General features: G+C 39.8%; 1 protein-coding gene across 1 annotated transcript in view; it reads right to left on the bottom strand.

The window, feature by feature from the left end:
- Chsy (Chondroitin sulfate synthase) overlaps window positions 1-26,152 on the bottom strand; it is a 165,691-nt gene that overhangs the window by 41,926 nt on the left and 97,613 nt on the right. Inside the window, exon 4 of the mRNA XM_072305088.1 lies at window positions 22,841-22,998. Within this exon, the coding sequence (XP_072161189.1) occupies window positions 22,841-22,998 (158 nt within the window). The remainder of the gene's footprint in view (window positions 1-22,840; window positions 22,999-26,152) is intronic.

Here is a 26,152-nt window from a genome sequence, read left to right as displayed (position 1 = left end):
TGGAGAGGCCGTAACTACGATTCTGTGACGTCACACTAGTAGATGAAACTCGGCCGCGGTTTAACACGCGTTCTTATGGGAGAACGCTTGCCGCGCGATGATTTCTCGCCGATATCTCTTTCAGGGTTGATCTGACGCAAAATTTCATAAGAACCGTTTAGAAAGAGGATGAAATTTCACTTTAGAAAACTAACTAGTTCATTTGTGACATTGTCTAAATATCGAGGAAATGAATGCGTAATACCGAAAATCGTTACTCCACTCAGATTCAAACGGGCCGCTCGCGCAACTTCGGCCGATCGAGAGCGACTCTAGCCTTTATAGACGATCAAATTCCGAACCAATTCCATCAATAGACATGCTGATGACTGGTGGTCACTCTACCATCAATTTTTGCCCACTTTTTGATCAAAGTGAGATCAGACCCATCATTCATCATTTCCTGCACAGAAACGTTTCTGTCAAGTTTTATTTTAAAATTAAGCAAATTTATGAATTTCAGACTGATGACTCCCGGATGCTAAATCGGAATTGGTCGAATTTGATCGTCTATAGAGGCCTTTTGATTGTCCACAGCGACTGCCTCACTCATCGATGCACTGATGACTCGGTAAATATCTACTAGCTTGACGTCACAGAACTGACATTCTCGTAGGCAACGATCAAGAGTGGCGGTAGCCACCCCCGGTCGAGGAAAATGACGTCCTACTAAAGTCCCGATAACAAACGGGTGGCCGACACTCTTAGTCACAGGCAACTCCCTTAATCTGAAAATTGATTCGATTTAGAATGGAATTCAGAGCAAACGGCGGCACGGATTCCAACGATCTTGGTGTCTATGGACGCAGCTAAGTTAGCCGGATGGCGTTTAAGGGTTTCATTAAGATCCATTGAGTTTTCAAAAACTTATAAGCACTTAATGACCCAAAACAAGGAAAATTTTACTTTTTACTTTGCCGGGAAATTTGAATTTCAAGAATCCAGGGTCCTGAGAAAGTCACTCAAACTCCGCGATAACGGTAAACCTTAGACCCATAAAAGTGGGTACCTAAAGAATCGTCATGTTACCGCGTCCATGGGTTTTTTACAGTTTTGTAACATTCCTAGTGATCTTAAAGAGAAATTACGGAAAATACGACTAAACTGCCCGTCATGACCATCTTTAACAACAGATTTCTCGCTTACCCGCCGCAGATCGTAATGGAGCCTATATAAAGGGCACTCCGTGAAGATGTGAGGATTTCATTTTGCCACATAAAAAAGCGCTTTATCTCACGGATAATCCAGCATCCGCTTACATCCTTCAAAATTTTAGCTATAATTTTTGAATTTAGAAAAAAACCAGTAACATAATGGTTCAACGCCATTGGTTCATTCTGTTCAGGTTCGTCCGAGTTTCGGGAACGAAATTCCTGTCGTCGTTATCAACCTCCATCTACTGTATTTATTTGTGAATAATGAACAGATTTAATTTAAAAGTTCAATTCATTTTAGATCCTAACTAATATTACACACTTATATTATTACGCCCACTTTTATCCCGATACACTACTTCATTGGTTTCTTAAAAATCTCAAGTGATTTCTGGTCGGTCGTTACCAACCTCTTTAACTAGTTGTGAATAGATTTACCTTATTTGGATAAGAGTTTAATTCTTTGTAGATGCTAACTACTATATGTACGTACTCTTATTATTACGTCTCACGTGTTCTACTGGAGCCCGATATACCTTAATTTCTCTTAAAATGTTCAAAAGATATCTTTATTTTATTGAACGATATGTGACAAATTTTTAAGTGAGGTTATGTCGTCATGTTTATGTCAGTACCTGACCTAAGCGATAGATGTAATTCAGGTAAATTACGTTAACGAAATTACACCGAAATTGTGCCAAACTCTAAAGAGGAAGCAGCATTTACATCACAGAATGCATGCTCGTGACTAAAGTCTAAAAATTACTGGAATATGAGCCTCGGCCTTCACATGCGACTGTCACTGAACTTCGACCGAAATTTATTCGCTCTACATCTTGCCATCAACCTATGTGCTCTGGAGTGATTATGTTTCTCTGAAGTGTATGTTATTTACATTAAGAACATGTTTCCTTCATGATTTATCTTGGAATCCTCCTATCTCTTCTACCGTTCTTGTTACGCGTGGCTTGCGAACCTGAGTATGTGAGGCACAATTCCATCCCTTTTCGGAACAGTTCAATCATAGATCAACTTAATGTCACACAATCAAAGATCTTTGACTGTGAGCATTTGCTCAAATTGGTTTCTTCCGAGTCTCTTTGATTTTGCGTCAGGAGTTGTTAGAAACATCATTTTGCCCAACAATAGTAACAAGGTCTTTAATGAAAGGTATGTACTCGTATTATTCTCATAATTTCATAAGTTGATGATGAAAACACAATGAAGGCTTCATTTTCTTGCATCGATTACCGTGTGAAATGGGTGCGCCCATTCTTCCTCCATACAAAAGCGTAACAGAATAAATTGCTTATCTGTCAAGAGGACTACAGTAGTAATATACGTAGGTGCCAGTTCCTACCCAGTTCCATTGGAATAAGTGCGATTGTGTCAATCAAGGCTGAGTACAATTATATTAACAATTATCTTTTTATCCAGCCAGAAGTATGTCTTCATGATCCTTACTTTGTCTATGAGCCTTGCCTGATCGCATCAGCCCCAGTAAGTGAGAGGATATACCCACCTAAATCGGAATGGAAAGCTTTGTTTAAATCGCCGCCCCTCTTTCTTGCTGCTTATGTAAGGGGATAATCTCCACCCTTTTAATGGATATTTAATCTCAGTTCTCTGTTTTAAATGAGGACCAGTTTGCTAGAGGGAGCCTCTGTGCACGCTCTGTGTCATTCACGTATTGAGTGTTTGTTTACATCGAGTCATAAGGTTATGTTTGCACCCACTTATTGCTATTTATACTTATTGCTAGATAGATGTGTTACTGAAGTATTATTCCATTTTGACCTAGCGAGTGCTTTCTAAGCTCAGCTCCCAGCATGTAATTACTCCAGTGAAACAGTGCACGTAAAATATCAGGTGTGCGGAGTTCAGTATTGACCTACCTAGTTTCTGCACCGCTAATCGTCCAAGGCTGAATGTGATTAGATCAATTGGTATCATTTATGAGAAGAAATGGAAAGCTCGCATATCACCTTACATATATTAACTAAATGCTCTTATCAAGAGATTGCCGTTTCGGTTTATGTCTGTCAGTGAACCTTGAAAACTCAAGGAAACTAAGAGGTAAATTTTTCAATATTTTATCCTTAAAATGCCTGTATTACGACCAAATACTTTCTCCGTGGCTTTTGCATTTTTTAAAATAACTTAAGGCACTACCTATGTGGGCAAGTATATGATTTGACAAATTTTATGGTGAAGCGATATTATTCGAAATTAATCCAAGAGAAAGGTAAGCTATTTCATTGCATGCGCAGGTATTTTTTTGCAATGGCCGATACTTAATAAGGTCAGTGAGAAATTCTCTTAATAGGTATTCATTGTCAGAACCTGCAGCCTGATTGTCGAAATTGTGTGTTTCTCGGGTAGACATAGATGACATAGGTCAAAAGGCAGTACGTGATTGGTCGGCGCTATGTCTTGTCGCTGTTTTGTCGTGCCTCTGATGGGTGGAACCCTAGACAAGCTAAAGGCATCTCTTAAGTTTCTGACAGTATGTTGTCCATTCCACCAGACAAAGGCACAATAAAGCTGCGATAAGACATAGTTGATCAATAACGCTCCACCTTTTAACCAATGTCATCTGTGTCGCTACCTTTCAAACACAAATTTTCAACAATCAGGCTGCTGGCACCCTCAAGTTAGGAAGATCATCTTATGCGATAAGTATGCCTGTTGCCAAATTTTCAAAGAGAAATTAAGTATTCGGGGGAGATGAAAATATTTCTCATTTCATTGCAATCATCGACAATTTTTCTTTTACAATGCTCCTTAGAGTATGGTGCACCTAGAGTTTGTAGGAACAAAGTTTGGATGTTTGGATGCTCTAAAGAATAATAAATCCCAAAAGTCATGAAAATACCTAGCTAGTTTAAAGTCATGCCACACCAAATAGCCTCATTTTGGTAAAATTTGTGCTCTACTACTTCATTCACTGGTTGTTTCATGAATAATTCATCATTCCATACGGAGTACCTATGATTTATAAGGCAACGCTCTCATGAATTTCCATAATCATCTGATAGGTTGCTGAGTGATGAAATTCAGTATCGAAAAACTTGCCGCTAGCATTAATACAAACATAGGTGCGCTTAAGAGGGATGATGTGCGTAGTTGAAACAAATGAGCAAAATTATTTTATAACTTGGAATAAGCTTACAGTGTAATGCCTATGACAATAAGTTATACTCTTTTTCCATTAATTTTCTCACGCAGGTAAATGACAACTCTATAGCTATTTAACCCCTCCCCCTCCCCTGTCACCCTTTTCCTGTGAGCCTTTCCAATAGGTACAGATACATTTGACTACCTTAGGTAGCCCCACTACTTTCAACTACCTATTTCCAGACTGATCACAAGTCGTGGGTGCTATTAAAATTTCCGCTGAATGTGTTAGTGCTTTAGCAGATGTTGTTGTTTACTTTCCATTCATTCAGGATTTTCAAATAGCCAATAGTACCTACTTAATATTTTATGGCCACACCTTTCTCCATTCAAAAACGAGCTGATATAAACTACAAAAACCCTCAAAAACATTTTCGGGCAAAAAATCCGGTCGAGGAAATTGACGTGTTACATCTTATTAACCAAAAACATTCCCTTTCACCCCTCCAAGAAGGTTGATAAAACTAAGTAAGTAACTATGAGATGACAAAAACCTCTCTTAAATTCTCAGGGTCCACCAAGGCCACATATGTCCAAAAACTTACTCCTTATGGTTTAAAAAAAAGAAACAAAAAATAATCCCTCAACAATAAGAAAATTTTAAAAAAACCGATTTTGTGGTTCACAGATATGTACATAAATCCTTCGAATGAACTTGAAATCAAAAAATCGGTCGAGAAAATTTAAATGAATTTTCTCCTTCAATTATGAGTTCCGCAACAAGCACGACTCGCTTGAAGCTTTCCATACACGAGCCGCAAGAAACTAATTTCTTCTTTCTTACCTACTGAATGTGAGGAGAGCGGGAACATTTACTTTTTCCTTCATTTATACAGGATGCAACAAGCATGACTCTTGCGTTTGCAGAAACCCTTTCATTAAGGAGATCGCGAGAGCCTTTACCGCGTTCATTTCCAAAAGGGATTACTCCAGAATTTCACATTTTAATAATTTAAACGATTCATCTGTTCTTCTCTTCTCTCCTTCTGTCCATTGACAGAAATACAAAATTTTTCCGACTCACTGACGCGACCGGCTCGATGCGTAAACAAGTGTGGATTACCTCTAAAGTATATATAAAAAAAAAAAAAAAAAAAAAAAAAAAAAAAAAAAAGAATAACACTTAAATCACAGCATGGGTGTGAGTTTTCTTATATCGAAACTTAATTCAATTTTTTTAAATAACTCCTCTTGTCAAATGGGACCCATTTCGTGAAAATGAAAAAAAGGAAAAGTAAACGAAAACTTTTAGCCTTCTCACCATCCAAATCATATGGTAAGCTTACAGTAAAAGCAACCATGATTTAGATTCAGCGAAGTTAATCGAAAGAGTCTGAAATGTACCTATGTGGTAAAATGGGTCCACTGGTAAAACTGAAGCTGGCGTCAGGGATAAAAAGGCACCGTTTCACTGAGAGCATCGAGCCGGTCGCGTCAGTGAGTCGGAAAAATTTTGTATTTCTGTCAATGGACAGAAGGAGAGAAGAGAAGAACAGATGAATCGTTTAAATTATTAAAATGTGAAATTCTGGAGTAATCCCTTTTGGAAATGAACGCGGTAAAGGCTCTCGCGATCTCCTTAATGAAAGGGTTTCTGCAAACGCAAGAGTCATGCTTGTTGCATCCTGTATAAATGAAGGAAAAAGTAAATGTTCCCGCTCTCCTCACATTCAGTAGGTAAGAAAGAAGAAATTAGTTTCTTGCGGCTCGTGTATGGAAAGCTTCAAGCGAGTCGTGCTTGTTGCGGAACTCATAATTGAAGGAGAAAATTCATTTAAATTTTCTCGACCGATTTTTGATTTCAAGTTCATTCGAAGGATTTATGTACATATCTGTGAACCACAAAATCGGTTTTTTTAAAATTTTCTTATTGTTGAGGGATTATTTTTTGTTTCTTTTTTTTAAACCATAAGGAGTAAGTTTTTGGACATATGTGGCCTTGGTGGACCCTGAGAATTTAAGAGAGGTTTTTGTCATCTCATAGTTACTTACTTAGTTTTATCAACCTTCTTGGAGGGGTGAAAGGGAATGTTTTTGGTTAATAAGATGTAACACGTCAATTTCCTCGACCGGATTTTTTGCCCGAAAATGTTTTTGAGGGTTTTTGTAGTTTTACACCTACCATGTTTCTGTTTTTTTACTTTCAATTTGAATCAAGTCTCAAAAAAAAAGCTGTACCTAACCTAACCTCAAAGAGAAAACATTGCAAATAGCCACCAGCAGTTCTCGATCTGAAATTTGACAAATTTTCAATTTAAAATCATCTTTTGTGACCTAAAATGGTTTTTCGTCTTTCAATCAGTGTCGTCTTAATACCTTTTCACTTCAGTTTCTGAAGTTTATGGCGTTTCTTCATTGTTCCTTTCGCTCCTAATGGTTGAAGCTGAAGCCAAGTAACTCGTCGGTTTGATCTGCTTTTTTTCCTCGAAGAGGATTTAATTGTGCCTCTCCTTCAAGTCTCAGCTTTAGCAGTGTTACTTTTTCATCATAAACAATTACTTCGGTAATAATCAAAAGTTTACATTTCAGTTCTGTATCTACAAGTGTCTGCATCAGGAATCGTTCTCCGAGAGCAGCATCTCATGACTGCAGCATACAGATGGAAATTAAACTTGTTTCATGGTTTTATTCAAACAACTTGTGCTCTAAATTTATCGTTGAAGTGACAAATGGTGTGTATTACTGTACCCGAAAGCCTAGCGTAGAAACTTTGAGCACCTGTCTCAGTGTGAGCGGTCCTTTGTTGCGGTCAAAGCTGCTCATTGATGACAGTTTCTCAAAGGAAAAGTCTTCGATGGATCAAGAAAAATTATCTAATGACTTATACTGATGAAGCATTCGATGTCATTCTTTAATAATTCTTCCATGGTTTATCTATATAGGTATTAGTCAAGATTTAATATGTATTTCCTTGATGTGAATAAATCTTTCCTAGTGAGTGTTAACCGGACTCCGAATGATTTTCTTTACCATTCCTCTAAGGATATTATAGGGAACAAAATGAATCATGTGATTTCAGCCTGATTGTTGAAATATATTTTGTTTGTCGGGACGACATAGATGACATCGGTTTAAAGGCGGAGCGTGATGGGTTGGCTATGTCTTACTGCTGCTTTGTCGTGCCTATATCAAGTTGAACTCACGACAAGATAACGGCACTTCTTAAGTTTCCGACAGAATGTTGTCCATTCCACCTGACAAAGGCACAACAAAGCAGGGATAAGACATAGCCGACTAATCTTGCCCGGTTTTTTAACCTATGTCATCTATGCCGTCCCAACAAACAAAATATTTCAACAATCAGGCTGCTCAGATGTGTCTTTTGTTGTTCTTAGTCTAACTCAAAGCTCATAATCATTTAAAATCAATCATCATCACAGGTTTCCTAAATCTTTGAAATGTGCATTGAAATTTCATTGAAATTATTTCCAAGTCATGTCAAGAAGATTTTAATGGTCTTTCACGTTTGGATAAACCTTCAAAAATGTCATTATGAACGCTTTTATGAGTGCTGTGAGCACTAAATGTCACTCAAAATTTCCTCGAACGAAACGCCGCCCATTATTGTCACTGTTTTTCTTTGATACCTTAATTTATATCTGTTCTTTTTCCCTGAGAGGGGTGAAAAACATCCAAAGCAAGTTTTTAAACTTTTTTTTTTTCTAAACAGAGCAATAATCAATGCCATTTCTCCCTGTATCGGGTTGAACCTTTGACCTTGCTTGTTCCTTCTCTGCTGCCCTAGGTCAACATCTTTTGAAAATTTGAATGTTTCTATAACCATCTCTTTGGGCTGGAATAAAGGTGAAGCTTCAGACTTTTGAGGTACGGATCCACTTCTCAGACTTTCCAACTTAAATTTTCGTGTTTCAGCATTGACTCCGTCTTCTGTGAAAGTTAAGATCCAGTAGGCATCCTCAAATAATAATCCAGAAATGGGGGAAAAAGCCAGCAATTACATCGAGCCCAGGGGGTGGTTAGGCTTTCTTTACATTTTTTGGACTAGGACAGTACCTTCCATTTGCCAGATATTGCTAGAGTCCCTTTGGCAGCGAATTTGAAAGGCGCCTCCCCAGGCAAATGAAACCTCAAGTGCTCACCCCTTCCGAATGCATGGTATTCTATTCATAGGAAGATTTGAATTCAAATTATCTTTGCAGAGCAGATATGGTTGAAACTTCTTACAGTGTTTAAAAATCTCAGCTCCTATATTCTTTTAATAAAAGAGTAAAAATCGACATCATTCCTTGAAGTTCCTGCAGGATTTTCTTCGTAAAGAGAAGAAAAATCACGGCAGTTTTTAAAACCTTCCGTCAAGTGGTTTCCCATTTAGAAAATTAAATATGACAGGAAGTCTGTAGTGTCACATACCGAGATAAGTGGTAATTAAAATATTCCAAAACATACCATGAACTGATCCTACAGAAATTGTGCACTTCTGATGACACCGCAACACTTAGGATAATACTGAGAAATGGTCCCAAACTTAGGGCGAGGACTAAATTTTGAGATTGTCATGAAGAAAGGGTGTGAATTACTATTTCAGGGAGACGATTTTTCTTGATCCATCGAAGACTTTTCCGTTGAGAAACTGTCATCAATGAGCAGCTTTGACCGCAACAAAGGACCGCTCACACTGAGACAGGTGCTCAAAGTTTCTACGCTAGGCTTTCGGGTACAGTAATACACACCATTTGTCACTTCAACGATAAATTTAGAGCACAAGTTGTTTAAATAAAACCATGAAACAAGTTTAATTTCCATCTGTATGCTGCAGTCATGAGATGCTGCTCTCGGAGAACGATTCCTGATGCAGACACTTGTAGATACAGAACTGAAATGTAAACTTTTGATTATTACCGAAGTAATTGTTTATGATGAAAAAGTAACACTGCTAAAGCTGAGACTTGAAGGAGAGGCACAATTAAATCCTCTTCGAGGAAAAAAAGCAGATCAAACCGACGAGTTACTTGGCTTCAGCTTCAACCATTAGGAGCGAAAGGAACAATGAAGAAACGCCATAAACTTCAGAAACTAAAGTGAAAAGGTATTAAGACGACACTGATTGAAAGACGAAAAACCATTTTAGGTCACAAAAGATGATTTTAAATTGAAAATTTGTCAAATTTCAGATCGAGAACTGCTGGTGGCTATTTGCAATGTTTTCTCTTTGAGGTTAGGTTAGGTACAGCTTTTTTTTGAGACTTGATTCAAATTGAAAGTAAAAAAACAGAAACATGGTAGGTGTAATCATAGAGTACAATAGAGTCGCAAAGTACTGGAGCGGCGATGAAGCCAATCCATGAACAGGCGTTTCCGAGCCGCGTGTGCTCCGAAAATAGTGAACCATTTGTGAACCCAACGGCATTTTGCAACACGGCGGCTTATGGAGAAATCAAGAACTGCTTGTGTTTTTTAGGTATTTTATAATTCAATCAGCATTAATTTTTGCAAATTTTGCTATTTAAAGGTAGTCAAAGCCATAATGAATCCATTGATGTATATTACTCCTGGATAATATTCATATTGGGATTTAATTTCTGACTTATACCAAGTGTGAACCAACCGGCATTTCTTATCACGGCGGCTTACGGGAAAAGCAACGACTGCCCGTGTTTTTTCGACATTTTTTAATTTCATTGATATTAATTTGTGCAAATTTTGCTATAATTAGATAGTCAAAGTCATAATGAATCCATTGATGTATATTACTCCTGGATAAAATTCATATAGGAATTTAATTTCTGACTTATACCAAGTGTGAACCAACCGGCATTTTTTTACACGGTGGCTTATGGAGAAATCAACGACTGCTTGTGTTTTTTCGACTTTTTTTAATTCCATCGGTATTAATTTGTGCAAATTTTGCTTGAAATAGATATTCAAAGCCATAATGAATCCATTAATGTATGTTACTCCGAGATAATATTCATATATGGACTCAATTTCAGACTTATTACCGGCCTACTTATTTTAGCTGGTTCAGTGTGTGTCTAGCCGACGAACGGAGCCGAGTCGGGACTGTCGGGAGTGGGGAGCGCTGAGCGCGAGTCTCTGCGTATGCGTCATCGCTAGTCGCCGCACACTAGTCTCCGGAGAACTGGACAAAACAGCCTCGAAAAGTGACTTCATCGGCGATCCAGTACTTTGCGACTCTATTGTACTCTATGGGTGTAATATATCAATAGCTTTGTAGTCGCTTTGAGAAGCACTTCAGAGAGGTTTCCACGAGAAATTTTCTTTCAAACTAAAGAAAATTGAGGAAAATTGCGAGTCAATTAAAAGCCGGGAAGGCTGGTGGCACCGATGTGTTGCACCGGTGAAACCGATGCGAACGATGCACTGATGCTCCGCGGTCAGAGTTGTGCGCAAGTTTTTTTACAAACGGACCTTCATACTCCTCTACAAATCATCCAAACTCCAGTACCAACAAAACAATCTCCTATACCAACAAACTCACAAACGTCTCAGAACTCTTCTTAGCAACAAGGCACTCAAGCATGTCAAGACTCCTCACAATCTCAACGTACTCCAGAATCTCAAACAAGCCGAAACTCTCCGCAAGTTCAAAGTCAACCAAGAAATGATCAATCTCCGCCCAAGCAACAATCTCCAATCTCTCTACAACGGTCTAACAATGCTCTAGTCACTCCAACCAGTCAAGCAAGACCTCTTAATGTCTAATCTCCTGAACATTTTTTACTCCAGATGAAACAGCAGTTGTTATTACTTTAGATGAATCACCGCCTGTAAGTACAAATCGTACCCCCACTATCTAGAGTCCCTTTATACCCAGAGTTACGACAACTCGATTATCAGCTGACTGGCAACCGGCCTTGGCTGGCCATGGAAGCCGAAACGAGTGTACCCAAACGAACGATATTGAGGGATAAGGATCAGGAATCCTGCGATGTCTGTCACACAAAAACAACAACATCAACAAAGTGATCAATTAAAAAGAAAATGAGATTGGTTTGTGAATAATTTCTTAATCTATTTTCATTTTGGACCTATGGAAATAACAATTTACTCTTGATAAACCACAATTAGGTAATATTTTCATTATTCTTGTTCACATTCGAGGTACCGCCATCTTCGTGCACTCGTTTCGGCCTCCATGAGCGAGAACCAATCAGAATTGGATTTTTTTTTAGGCCACTTTCAGCCCAATCCTGACCCAACCAAAAGTGAGTTGTCGTAACTCTGGGTATAAAGGGACTCTACCACTATCTAGTGTATCTCAACCCCCCTCAGTAGGTAGGGGAAGAGCAATAATTAGAAAATCTATCAGACCATCTAAACCTCCAGATCGGTATACTCCACCTTAATATATCAATACATACCAATCTGTCTGTAATAATTCATTCTATTGAAATTGTATTGTTTAAAAGGTATAAATACTCTAACTCATCTCCTGCCCTTACAGCTCTTGAAAATTGTAAATCCATTCTCTCTGTATGTTTTTCTTGTACATTTTAAATCAGAGCTTAAATCTTTCTTGTATGTTTTCCTTTTAAAATCCCTCAGATTTTAAAATGGGCAGGAAGACTGTTATGTAGCAGTTGGTAGTGTGTACGAGTAGTGATATTGTCGCTACTTAGGTGTCAGGCCTGCAGGGCAAGCTTGTATCTTTATCAATATACTCTGTCGTTATGTCACGCAACTCATGCACTTCTCTTTTCCATCATCCTTAGTTTTTCCGATATAACAGGAAAAATATGAAAATAGCTTGGAGCAAGGTCCGGTGAGTACAATGGATGAGGAAAAAGGTCCCATTTGAATGAGGCGAAAAACTCTTGAGTCACATGAGCCACATGAGGCCTAGCGTTGTCATGAAGGAACAAAATTTGACGAGACAAAAGACCACGCCGTTTTCGCTTGATCGCTGACTTAAGATTTTTCAAAACTTCACAATATCTTGCGGCATCGATCGTTTTTCCTCTTTCCAAGAAATCGATCAGCAATATTCCTTGAGCGTCTCAAAACACCGTAGCCAAAACATGTACTTGTCTGAGGAGCTCCACCGCGCTCGAATATTTTGGACACACGGTGATGAAAGATGGGCGCGGGAAAAATGACGTCACTCGCAAACCGTTAAACCAAATTTAAAAAACAAAGGCTTTTTGAAAAACTGAGAGTATAATGGTAAAAACAATTTTTACCGATTTAATTTATCTTCATTAGTTTCGGAGAAAATAAAGACCCACTCAGCATAGAACCTTATTACAATCTTAGTATAAGTAATGTTGCACATCTTACACATCAACATTGCAGCCATATTATATCCATCTTAGTAAGAATGAGGTAAGATTGCATCAATGTTGATGTGCTACTGCCAGGGACTTGCCTGAACATTGCAACAACATTGATAGTAAGGTTGAAGTAACATTACAATAATCTTACATAATATTGATATGCCCCCGTCAACATTGTTATCAGGTTGACACTTCTTGACATCTCCTTGATTGCCGGTCTATCAAGGTTACATCAATGTTGATATTGTCAGTCTTATCCTGACAATTAGTGCAGGTGCCTGGTAAGTCTACCTGGAATTTTGGGTACACAGCGATTTTTTTGGCTCACTTTATGTTTTTTCGGTCGCTGAATCCGAATCTGAAGTTTCCTACCGCGTATCCGGTGAGCATTTTCCGCCATTTTGAAAAAATGGCCTAAAAAGGCCTTTTTTTGCGGTTTTTTTTTAAGTAGCCGCTACGCATGAGAAAAAATCCCGGATTTAGCTAATGTTTTGAATAGCTGACAAAATTTGGAAGAAAATGGTATATGAATATGCTAGGTTTGCTAAAAAATTGAGGAACCTCAGATTTCGGAACTTTGGAACGCTTCGGAACTTAGCTGACCGCGGCGAGCCGGATCGCGCGTTGACGGGTGCGCCGCGAAAACGTGAATGGGCGCGATGTTCACGATGCTGTATCTTCCTCAATTTTTAAGCAAACCTAGCATATGTATACACCAAATATTTGTTGAGAGTGACCATCAAGCCCTTACTTTTTTCCATCAGGCAACACTCATCTCAGAGAGATTCACCCGCTGTTCTCTATTCTTACAAGAATACAATCTTGAAATCAGTCATGTAAAAGGAATTAATAATGATGCAGCAGGTACTCTTTCGCGATTTCCTCCTGAGTTCGATCAGCTCCAACCTGAATCCAACGAAATTAATGTATACTTGACAAAAATGTATAGCCCTGATCTGCCCTCTAAATTGCTCCAAAAAATTTCTGAATTTACTGCAAAAGACCCATTCTGTGCCAAAATACTCAACGGTCTGGAAGCAGGTGATCCTGTGACAACAAAACTGTACTTTCTAAGTGATGATAAATGTCTATTTTTTCGGAAACCACGCTCGACTAAAATTTTATTATGTTGCCCTGCCAATCTTGAACTAGAGTTGATTCGTTTGACTCATGAATATTTGGACCACTTAGGTACAAAAAGGGTCCACCATTACTTGAAGGACTCAGTAATTTTTCCAAAAATGCGGCGAAAGGTCAATTTATTTGTCACGTCTTGTCTGGATTGCCTGCAAAGTAAACCACTAAGTAAATAAGAAACTTGTTCCAGATCCAATTCCAGTTTTAGCCTCCCCTCCTCTTGAGCTGCTAGCAGTAGATTTTTACGGCCCATTGCCGAGAGTTTTTGGTCTTTATCAATATGTCTTGGTTGCATATGATGTATATTCAAAATTTGTTGTATTAATACCTCTGAGAAAGGCCTCAGGACCTGTAGTAACTAGAAACTTCATTTCAAAAGGACCCCGCACACCTCTTATGGGGCGCTGCACCACGACCGATTGCCTTCTGACTTATGTTTTTCGATTCTCCTCAAGATGCTGATCAAAAGTTATAATTGCGCCAACTTTCTACGATGCACCGTTTTCGCAAAAAACCTAAGAGAAGATTCAATTATTCGGCGATAAAAAGCCAGAAAGATTCCTCATTTCAGTACTCGAGTGAACAAATCAGGGGAACTCCCGCACTGAGCGGCAGTCTTATCTCGGATTCCGCTCGCCGTTTTGCTCGACCATCCAAATCAGATTCTTGAGGAGCATAAGAACAGGAAAGTCGGAACGTCTACCGGGCGAGTGCGGGAGAGAGATAGCCTCTGAGTCGGCAGGTACAAATAAGAAGACGGACACGCACTACGTTTATTCCTTATTTACATCAGGCCTGTTCTCAAATGCTTTGTTCTTTTTTATTCATAGTCGCCGAATAATTGAATCTTCTCTTCGGTTTTTTGCGAAAACGGTGCATCGTAGAAAGTTGGCGCAATTATAACTTTTGATCAGCATCTTGAGGAGAATCGAAAAACATAAGTCAGAAGGCAATCGGTCGTGGTGCAGCTTCCCATAAGAGGTGTGCGGGGTCCTTTGTAGAAATTTTAGGTAAACCAGAACAAGTAATTTCCGATCATCGCCCTTGCTTCAAGTCAAAAATGTAGGACTCAACCCTTAAATCCCATTTGATTAAGTCCAGGCATATTTCACCTTACCATCCCCAGAGCGATTTAGCAGAATCAGTGATGAAGAAGCTAGGAGACTTTTTTAGAGTATACTGCCACCAAGACCATACCCTAGTGGAAGTCAGCCTTGTGCAGGTCCGTGCGGCGGAAGGCTAGGTCTGTGCGGCGGAAGGCTAGTCCCCGTCATCTCCCGTGAGCCCGTGCAGAGGGAAGCGAAACAAAGGCATAATTTCGGGAATCCCATCCTTCCCAGATGGCTGCACGAGGTGAGGAAACTGAGTTAATTACACCGCACAACAAATTTCGGGTTTTGGTTTGTCTTTCGGACCAAACCAATTTTTTTCGATTTCTAGGTGATATAGAAGTCCGAACATGCGCACAATAACTTCAGGAAAATTGGCTGGTGCTCAGGGCGCCGCCATTTTGAATTTTTCAAAATTGGGAAAACCCACGATCAGTTTTTTTGAAATATCTCCTCAACGGTTAATCTTACGAAAATCACAAAGAAAATAAAACAGCAGAAAGGACTAAAATTTTCTACCGAAATCACCCTCCCTTTCCTTTCATAGCTTAATTTTTTTAATTAGCTTAAAAAAGGCGCATTTTTGCTGAGTTTTGGAGAAACTTTGGTTCATATCTCCAGCCACGATTATCTGAGAAAAAGCTGTCAAGCTGTATTTAAAAAGAGCGTAAAAGGACCCTACAACAAAACGGCCAAATCGGCCTAAACACGGAATCGTACGATTTTCTCAAGGATGATAGAGGGTCTTCCCAGACACTCAAAACTGGTCATATTTTTTGCCTAACCCCCAGGGAAAAGGGGGGAGAGGGGGTCAAAGTCAAAGCTTTTAAATTAGCATAACTTCTCAACGGTTTGTCGTAGAAAGATGATCTTGGTGTCAAAATTTCCAGAAAAATGAGAGCTTTCAGAATATATGTATGAAATTAATTAAATTTTAAAATTTGACCCACTTTTAGGGCATTTTACAAGGTCCCCCTTTCGTAAATTTTCGTTTTTTGAGATTTTCGGTTGTTCGGTTCGCACGGATCAAAACAAAAACAATTTCAAATAAAAGTAGAGCGTTTAAGCTTTAAAAGAAGCCCAAGATGATCTTTGGGAAATGATTAGAAGCGGAGTTATGAGTCTTCAAAGTTGACGCGGCGCGCGGGAACCTTGTATGTTCCGAGTCTCAAGGTCACCTGCGCGCCCCGGATTTCCTGCAGGTTGCAAGTTTTTGTGTTTTTATGCTTCTGTAGGTCATTTTTAATGTAAATCATTCAATGAAGATAGAATAATCGAATTTTTTTAATTTTACACAATGGGCCTTCGGCGAGGCACACCACATTAACGTCAAAAAATTTTAACTGCGTTTCAAATAGCCCCCTTAAGAATAACTGAGACTTGTTTTGAAGCTCAAAGCTCGTCTGCTTCAACGAGAAACTATTTGGTTTTACCAAGTGAGTTCCGTCAAGCGCTGTAGCTTATAGCTCAATTAAAAAATTTTAAAATTAGGGGTACCCCAAAAATTTGGCATCAATGGGTTATAATTTCTAAATGGTTCAGTTCTGTATGGATCATACGTATATTTGAACTGAGGGTCCATGGTTTCCTCTAAATTATAAGAGCAGAATCGTCATCGTCAGCAAATGTTTGAAGAGGTATGATACCCCTAGGGGTACGGATTCCCATCCTTAGAGCTGCTGGGAGGTTTAAATCCCTCCTGGCGGGGGTTAGGTACTCCGGAGGCATCGGGGTACTCCTATGAGGATGGGGGCCCGGCTGGACATTGTTGCGGGGGGCCCTCTCGCCTGACGAGGTAATGACCGCAGGTTGACCGTTGGGTGGGAATTCAACTCGGACAAAAGGGGATGCGTAGTGCGGATGCAACTCAAGGGGAGTGTTGTTAGTGTTTGGCGCGCCCACCGTCATAGGCCAAACCCACATAACCATTCACACTCCCAGGCCGAGGTCTCCGGGCAGCGGTGCCCGGGACGTTACACTCGGTCTGGGCCGCGATTGGTATCTGGTCTCCCGGGAGCGGGTCTGGAAAACCTCCCCGGGGCCCGCCGGATCTGGGGGCACTGGATCCACGGATCTGGTTCCCCCTCAATCCAGTGCGGGAGAAAGCAGATTTTCACTTCCGTTTAAACAAAACAAAAAAAAAAAAAAAATGAGGTATGATGGACATAATGGTTGATACTCTAAGCCCCCTCTCGCTCCTCCCGTAAAATTAAAAAAATTCGATTATTCTATCTTCATTGAATGATTTACATTAAAAATGACCTACAGAAGCATAAAAACACAAAAACTTGCAACCTGCAGGAAATCCGGGGCGCGCAGGTGACCTTGAGACTCGGAACATACAAGGTTCCCGCGCGCCGCGTCAACTTTGAAGACTCATAACTCCGCTTCTAATCATTTCCCAAAGATCATCTTGGGCTTCTTTTAAAGCTTAAACGCTCTACTTTTATTTGAAATTGTTTTTGTTTTGATCCGTGCGAACCGAACAACCGAAAATCTCAAAAAACGAAAATTTACGAAAGAGGGACCTTGTAAAATGCCCTAAAAGTGGGTCAAATTTTAAAATTTAATTAATTTCATACATATATTCTGAAAGCTCTCATTTTTCTGGAAATTTTGACACCAAGATCATCTTTCTACGACAAACCGTTGAGAAGTTATGCTAATTTAAAAGCTTTGACTTTGACCCCCTCTCCCCCCTTTTCCCTGGGGGTTAGGCAAAAAATATGACCAGTTTTGGGTGTCTGGGAAGATCCTCTATCATCCCTGAGAAAATCGTACGATTCCGTGTTTAGGCCGATTTGGCCGTTTTGTTGTAGGGTCCTTTACTTCTAGAAAACGTGCATATGTCAAAAGTTTCAAAGCTTTGCTTAATCCTGTGAAACAGCAGTTTACTAGCTCCGCCCTTAAAATGTGATTTTTTCGACCATTTCCCTTAGAATCAAGAGAAAAAGAGAAAAAACCCTAAAAACGTGACCCAAACTGTGTGAAAAGGTGGCAAAACAGGAATGAGTCCACTTTTTTTTCTAAAACAACGCCAAAAAGTTCCAAAATTGTCAATTGGAGTCACAAATTTTGAGCTGTAATGGGTATAACCAGTACGGTAGTACATAACCGAGGGAGAAGAGCGTTTAGCTCAGGCAATTAGCATTAGAATATTAAGTTGAGGTCACGGCAAGAGATCTATAATTTTGGGTGGACTGCGTCGGCGAATTGTCTTGATATCTTTTCTAGCACCCCCCCCCCCCCCCCCCCCCCCGACGAGCCTGTTATTAGAAAAGAAACAAAGGAGATCGAGAAAGGAAGAGGACTTTTTAGAAATTAATGACGATATAGTCAATAGATGGTGTGCCCGTTGGAGAGATAGCCGTACCGATGTTCGGTGCAAGCGCCTCATCCCGGATCTAGAGGTTTGCCTTGATAGAGAACACGGATATCTGGACTTCTTCTTGACGCAGTTCCTTACGGGTCATGGGGCGTTCGGATCTTACCTGCATAGATTTAAGCTAGTTGATAATGATCTCTGTAAATTCTGCACGGTTTATCGAGAAACGCCGAAACATACCTTTTTTGAATGTTCCAGGTTTATAAACGATAAAATGAAGATTGAAGCCGAGCTAGATAGCAACTTAACACCAGGTAATATAATACAAGAAATGATTAGTATAGTAACGCAAAATGGATGTGTATAAGGGAATATATAAAGAAAATCTTAGATGTTAAAAGAAACAAATACAATAATAGTAATAACAGAAGAACAGCCACTGTCCCGGCCGATGATATACCTGTTGGCAATTCCGGCGAGTCTCGGTACACACATACGTAATTAAAGTAAATATGAATTAATGATGTAATGATAAAAATGGTATACAAATGATAAGTCTTGAAGAATATGTATCCAAAATTATGTTTTTTTCTGAGAGAGACACACACACACACACCCACGCGCGCGCGCCCTCACACACACATAAAAAAAATATTTTCGGTCTTTTTTATAGACCTCGTAGCTATAGATCAAACTCGTCAGTGAGCCCAACTTAACATCCCGCAAAATCCAAGATGACATCGAAGTAAAAGTTTCGTACTGCACCTGCAGGACCGTGCGTAAACTTTTAGGCAAGGATGTTGTCGGCTCCCGTAACACACACCCCCCCCCCCCCCCCCCCGCGAGAAGGTTGCTCAGGGGCCTCTCCAGAAAATTTTGAATTTTAAGAGAGAATTTTTTTTCTCATTCTCGTTTCCCCCCGTCCTTTTTCCCTTTCGACACCCCCCCCCCCTCTCATCAGCGCCTGGGGCAACCGCTCCGTTCGCTCATCCGACGTCTTGGCAAGACGGCAAGTTTTGTACTGGATCTCATTAGAGCTCAAAATTTTGGAACTTTTTGGCGTTGTCTTAGAAAAAAAGTGGACTCATTCCTATTTTGCCACCTTTTCACACAGTTTGGGTCACGTTTTTAGGGTTTTTTCTCTCTTTCTCTTGATTCTAAGGGAAATGGTCGAAAAAATCACATTTTAAGGGCGGAGCTAGTAAACAGCTATTTCACAGGATTGAGCCAAGCTTTGAAACTTTTGACAAATGCATGTTTTCTAAAAGTAAATTTTACGCTCTTTTTAAATACAGTTTGACAGCTTTTTCTCAGATAATCGTAGCTGGAGGTATGAACCAAAGTTTCTCCAAAACTCAGCAACAATGCGCCTTTTTTAAGCTAATTTTTGACGATAACGTTAATTTAACGACCAAAAAATTAAGCTATGAAAGGAAAGGGAGGATGATTTCGGTAGAGAATTTTATGTCCTTTCTGATGTTTTTTCTTTGTGATTTTCGTAAGATTAACCGTTGAGGAGATATTTCAAAAAAACTGATCGTGGGTTTTCCCAATTTTGAAAAATTCAAAATGGCGGCGCCCTGAGCACCAGCCAATTTTCCTGAAGTTATTGTGGGCATGTTCGGACTTCTATATCACCCAGGTATCGAAAAGATTGGTTTGGTTCGAAGGACAGAATCCATGTTGAGCGGTGTTCTATTTCTTATTTTGAAAATCGCCTCAATAATAGTGTTAGCAAGAGCACCAATTTCACCCCTATTGAGATCTTCAGTGGCTCTCCTCCCTCGAATTTCCTTCAGAGCTGTCTTTCCTTTCCGCCTACTACCCAACTTAGTGCCCAGGAGAAAATTACACTGGTCCAAGAAAACCTAGCCAAGAATGCCCTTTAAGAGAGCCAAAAAATCAAACCTAACTCAATTTTCCACTCTAAACAAGGAGACAAGGTCTTAGTTAAATCACACCACCTATCAAATGCACTGTATGGAAGGGTAAATAATTTGCCTTAAAAGAGACAGCGCGCGCGCGCATTTTTCGATTGTTGTAAAAACTCCTCTTTTTTTACCAATTTTTGATCTGGTTTAGCTTTTTTTTATAAGAACTAGGCTAAGATAGTATCATAACACGAATGAAATCACAAAAAAAGGGAAAATACCGGGTGTTTCAGACCACCCGTTCACTATCTTTTTCTCGAAAACGGCGGAAAATTGGGCTTCGGTACCAAAACTTTCATAGGGCAAATCCACCCCAAAGAATAGAATGCAAATACTTTCAGCCCCCCAAAATGGCCCCTTGGGGGTTTAGGGGGGGGTGCTCCCAAATTTCGCGCGATTTTCAAATGGGAAGGGTATGTTTTGACTGGATTTGGAATCTACGGCAAAAAATAAGTACATTTAAATCTTTGAAATTTTTCCCCAAGCCCCCATTTTTTGGAGTTATGGGGCATTTTCGGGACAATTTTCAATTCGATGCTGTAAGCGGCCAAATTATTCAAATTTCAAAATCTAAAAGTCTCCTGAAAGGAGAGGTTAATACCTTTTTATTGATGTGCCATATGACCCCTGCTGCTCCAAACTTTTTGGGGCTACGACGCGACCACCCCCCCCCCCCCCAAGAAATTTTGGGGCTTTGGAGGGCCATAGATAAGTCGAAAATTTCGAATGGCAAGGGTATGTTTTGACCTCTGATATGGATTCTACGCGAAAAGTTACGTAGAATTGATATGGCGCACGGCCTGTTTGCTCCAAATTACTGAAGAGCCCCATTTGCCCGTAAGAAGCCGTGTGTTCTTGGAGAAAATAAGGGACAAAAAAATTTGAAGCAAACAGGCCATGCGCCATTTCAATTCTACGTACCTTTTTGCGTAGAATCCAAAACTGAAATCAAAACATACCCTTGCTATTTGAAATTTTCAACTTACGGCCCTCCAAGGCCCCAAAATTTTGGGGGGATCGTGGCCCCAAAAATTTTGGAGCAGCAGGGGTCATATGGTACATCAATAAAAAAGGTATTAACCTCTCCTCTCAGGAGACTTCTAGATTTTGAAATTTGAATAATTTGGCCGCTTACAGCATCGAATTTTGGTCCCGAAGCCCAATTTTCCGCAGTTTTCGAGAAAAAGATAGTGGACGAGTGGTCGGAAATACCCGGTATGTTGGGGGAAAAAAATTGGCGAAATATAAACGCCTTCTTAAGCGATACATGCATCGATGAAAGCAAATGATTTTTCAAAGTGTTTCATTTACTCATAGTAGTGTTGGTTTTAAAAAATAAATCCCATCATGGTATTGCTGCTATGCTAAGGAAGAGAGCACTGAACAGATTCTTTTAAAAAATAATCCAACCTGCAGTCTTCGTTCTGCATACTATTAAGAACTATTCTTAAGAAACTGAGAAATGTATATATATTTTTTTTAAAGAGCCTATTGTCCAGGAATCTCTTGTTTCATTAGACGCGACCGGTCGCACGAAGCTCCCCCATTATTATGGCTGATCTGTAGGAGGAGCCACCGAACACTTCCGAGTAGTTCCGATTCGTTCCGAATGCCGATAAAGAGGATGAGTTGACGGAAAATTCAAAATACAACGAAGGAATTGCAATTTCAATTTTAATTCTTTCATTTTTATTTGTTTATTTATTAATTTTTTATTTCCCCTCGATACTTGAAAAAATTTCAGACTTTTTGGGCAAATTCCCTGACTTTTCCAGGTTTTCCAGACCATTTTTTCCCGTGAATTTTTCAGGTTTTCCAGATCGCTGGAAACCCTCGAGTTGTGGTGGCCGGCTGACCACAAAGCCATCAAACTCCATCTTTTCTTCTGTTCTCAGCTCATGGGTTGTACCACCGTCCATGCGATGGCCTACGACCCCACGCGTCCCCCATTTTCCCCCTTTTTGTTTGTTGATAGTCTCGTCACGGCTCTGTTTTTCAGCTACCTACCACCCTGGATACAACACATAGGAATCGATATCTCACTCGGTGTTGTTTCATGGTACCTGATGATTTATTCATACCTGCGGCGGCAATTATGGCCGCCTTTTTGAATGAGGGGACATGGGGATTGGAGGTGTGTGCCGGGAAATTCTGAATTTCATTAACGTTGCTTCCCTCTTCCTGGACATCTAAATCACGTATATTTAAAAAAGAATTCACTCTACTATCGGCATGTTTCAGACGAGCAGTTGTACTAAACTTTGAGAGAATTGATGAAAAGCAGTGGGAAACTTGCTTTTAGGTATGAGAAAATTTCAAATTACAATATCTGGAGTATAGGATGAGCCATGATTTTGATTTTTCACGATTTTAAGTCCACACGTACCACGCATTTACCCCCTGCAAATCGTTTTTGGGTACATTTCGTCGAATTTTTTTGTTCTTTACTTCAAGATCACGGTGACCTACGTCGGGCCAATCCGCCATTTTTTTTTTCTTTTTTAAATTCAAAATAAGGGGGGAGATGCACTGAAGTAGGTATCTGATTTTTTTTGTACTCAGTCAAAGTTCCAAAGGTTCTTAATATTGAAAGAGGTTTATCCATCAAATAGGGGATTAGGAAAAATCATGAGGCAAAAAAGTGGCGGATTGACCCCAACCTACCCTACGTTTAAAGTCTTTATTTATTTCCAAAAATTGAGGAGGAATCTACTTCTCTGATAACGTCTTCGAGGCCCTCTCTTAAAGCTGAGTGGATTTTCTTGCGAGGATTTATACTCGAGTCAGAATACAAGGAACGAGCCAAAAAATCCCACATTAGAACATCACTTGTTTCCGTCGGCTTGAACTTATTCAATCCGGGTGTCATCCCTGAAACAACCGTAATTTAATAAATAGATTTACAGAAAAACTTTAATAAAATCCTAGAGATCCTAGAATCTCGGGTTCAAAGGTTTCGTTAAGCATACTGGGGTAGTAGTAGAGTAAGTAATAGAACTAAAATATCCCTTTGAAAACTGTTTAACTTAACACAGTTAATCTGATCATTTTATTTTGAGGGTAGCAATCACAATGAACTTTATCATAGAAAAATTGAAACTTTTCCGAACTTGAGACAGTAGCAAATTTTTTTAGAGAATATTTTGAATTATGTATACGAAGGTCATCCGTTATAAAAGGTGGCCTATATCAAGACCTTCGAACAGAAATTGATAATTCAAATCAGTGAAAAGTACGTATCATTCATGCTCCCAATTACAGTTTAGTTGAAGTCTAAGTTATTGAGGATCAGTGAAAGGGCTCATGAGAAAACTTAATTTACCTCATATACACACAAAAAACGGTCCTACTAAAACGCAAAATAAATACACAGGGTGATTCAGAGCACCCGTGCCGGGCTTTCCTAGGTTATTTTGGGTCGGGTGAAGTCAGATACTGGCGGAATCGGAAAGGGAATCACCTCCGAGGAATCCAAATTTCATGGTCCTAAAACCGTCACGGCCCCCATCGGAAATGTTAAAGGCGGGTACCTATTCACTTTACGAATTGGAAATCCCTTCATATATTGAAATTATTCCATATCAAATTTAGAAAGTAGAGGAAAATTCACCTCAAAAAGAATACCAATTAATCCAAAATTGAACAAACCCTGCTCAAAATATTGACCCTTAAAGGTAGAGAACAGGGTCCTCCTCCCTAAAATTAAATATCGCTAAACAGACGTAGTGGTCCAGGAAAAAGATTTTTTCGTAAGTATTCGACCATCAGAGATCCGAATTTGACAGCCCAAAATCCTCCGAGCATTTATCATGTGATAAGGTACAGACGGTCCGAAATTTTCTGAATTTTCCAAGTTTAAGGGCTTTCTGTATGTACTTAGCACGTCAGTATCTCGCCAGACAGAGTCAGGAGATTTGGGCCTACGTCTGGCTGCTTTAAGGCGAAAACCGCAGGGAATTGGCGTCGTCATTTTTTGAAGTCATAACATTCAAATATGCGTAACTTTCGCAAAAGAGCGATTACAGCGCTCGTATTTACACCCAAAAACGCAGAAAATTACGCTCTATCAACTTAGGACGAAGAAATTGTAATTTGAGTCCACTTTTGCCACGTTCGGGCCATTTTTTTTTAATTTTCATAATTATTAAAAATCACGTTACCGCCTAAGAGAGTGTTTGCAGTTGGTGAGGATTGAATAAAAACCTATCGAAATTATTGTTCGTTTGGTACCGCATCCATTGATATGTTATACTTTCATGAGAGGTTTAGGGAATCCGAGTTACAGCGATTTAAAAATCCGGCAACACACCCGACACCCGATTTTTACGCTCGTTCATGTACGTTTCGTGACTTCGTGTTGAAGCAAAATGCCTAAACCGAACGAAATTCGATAAGTCAGTTCATGTTTTGCGCTTTTTTGAAAGTTTCACATGATTTTTAGGAATTCAAGTAGCGACAGTGTTGCCGGTTTTCAATGAAAACCACCGCTGCGATCTTAATTTAAAGTAATACTCGGTACTGGTACTGGTGGTACAACGGTAGTGGTGCCCGACAATAACGAGACATCGAAATTGAAAGCTATACCGAATCACCCAAGCGGTCTGATGAGTAGTTTTGGCAAGGGTCCTAGATCCATTGATCTTGATCTCGGTACAATATCGACAACTCGTTATTGTCGGGCACCACTACCGTTGCAGTGAGATAGAAGAAACTATAGACTCGATAAATCGACAATTCCAACTACAGCGTCTACTACGCAGCGGTGGTTTTCATTGAAAACCGGTAACACCGCCGCTACTTGAATTCCTAAAAATCATGTGAAACTTTCAAAAAAGCGCAAAACACGAACTGACTTTTCAAATTTTGTTTGGATTAGGCATTTTGCTTCAACACAGAGTCGCGAAACGGACACAAACGAGCGCAAAAATTGGGTGTCGGGCGTGTTGCCGGATTTATAAATAGCTATGACTCGGATTCCCTAAGCCTCTCAGGAGAGTATAAAAAATCAAAGGGTGCGGAATCGAACGAACAATAATTTCGACAGGTTTTTATTCAATCCTCACCAACTGTAAACACTCTTTCAAGCGGTAACGTGATTTTTAATAATTATGAATATTAAAAAAATGGCCCGAACGTGGCAACAGAGGATGCAAATTGAAATTTCTTCATCATAGGTTGATAGAACGTAATTTTCTGCGTTTTTTGATAAGTACGAGCGCTGTAATTGTTTTTTTGCGAAAATTAGGCATATTTGAATGTTATAACTTCAAAAAATGACGACGCAAATTCCCTGCGGTTTTCGCATCAAAGCAGTCAGATGTAGGCCAAAAATGACCTACACAATCATCCCACAAAGTTTCATACAATCCCCGCCAGATCACTTTTTGGCCGTTTTGCATAACCCTCTTTCACCTGGGAATGGCATGTTATCACATGCGCTCCCACGGGAACGACATGTGATTACATGCGCTCTCAGGGAATAGCATGTGATCGTATGCGCTCCCAGGGGAATGACACGACATCACATGTGCTCCCAAGGAAATGACACGACATCACATGTGCTCCCTTGGGGAATGGACAGGGGAGCCCGCGAGCTCCCCTGGGAGCTACGTGTGACGTGACCAGTGCGCTCCCCTGGGAGCCGACATGTGACCCGTGTGCTCCCATGAGAGTGTACAGGTGACCCAAAGCTACCAAAGTAGCAGAACACTAATGTTGATTTTGAGAACTGCCCAAAATATTGTTAGACTTCTCTTCTTTTGTGGTATATGTGGACTTATTTTCCTTTTCCTCTGCTTTGCCCAATATATATAACGTCGGGCGTACTTAGTACTTAGATGGGAGACAGCTTGGGAATGACCGCGGTGCGGAAGTTTGCATAATGGCTGAGAATTCCTTTCATGTCTGAAACATGCCACGGCATAAAATATTTTTAAATGATGCGGAGGCGTGGGATTTTTCAGGGATTTATTATCCGAAGATAAAATGCTAACTGGGTATTATTTTCCCTGCTTTTCCCCGATAA

Source organism: Bemisia tabaci, chromosome 1, assembly GCF_918797505.1.
Source record: "Bemisia tabaci chromosome 1, PGI_BMITA_v3".
Taxonomy (NCBI): Eukaryota; Metazoa; Arthropoda; class Insecta; order Hemiptera; family Aleyrodidae; genus Bemisia; species Bemisia tabaci.
The sequence above is the reverse complement of the archived record's forward strand: the minus strand, read 5'-3'. Positions and strand labels throughout refer to the sequence as shown.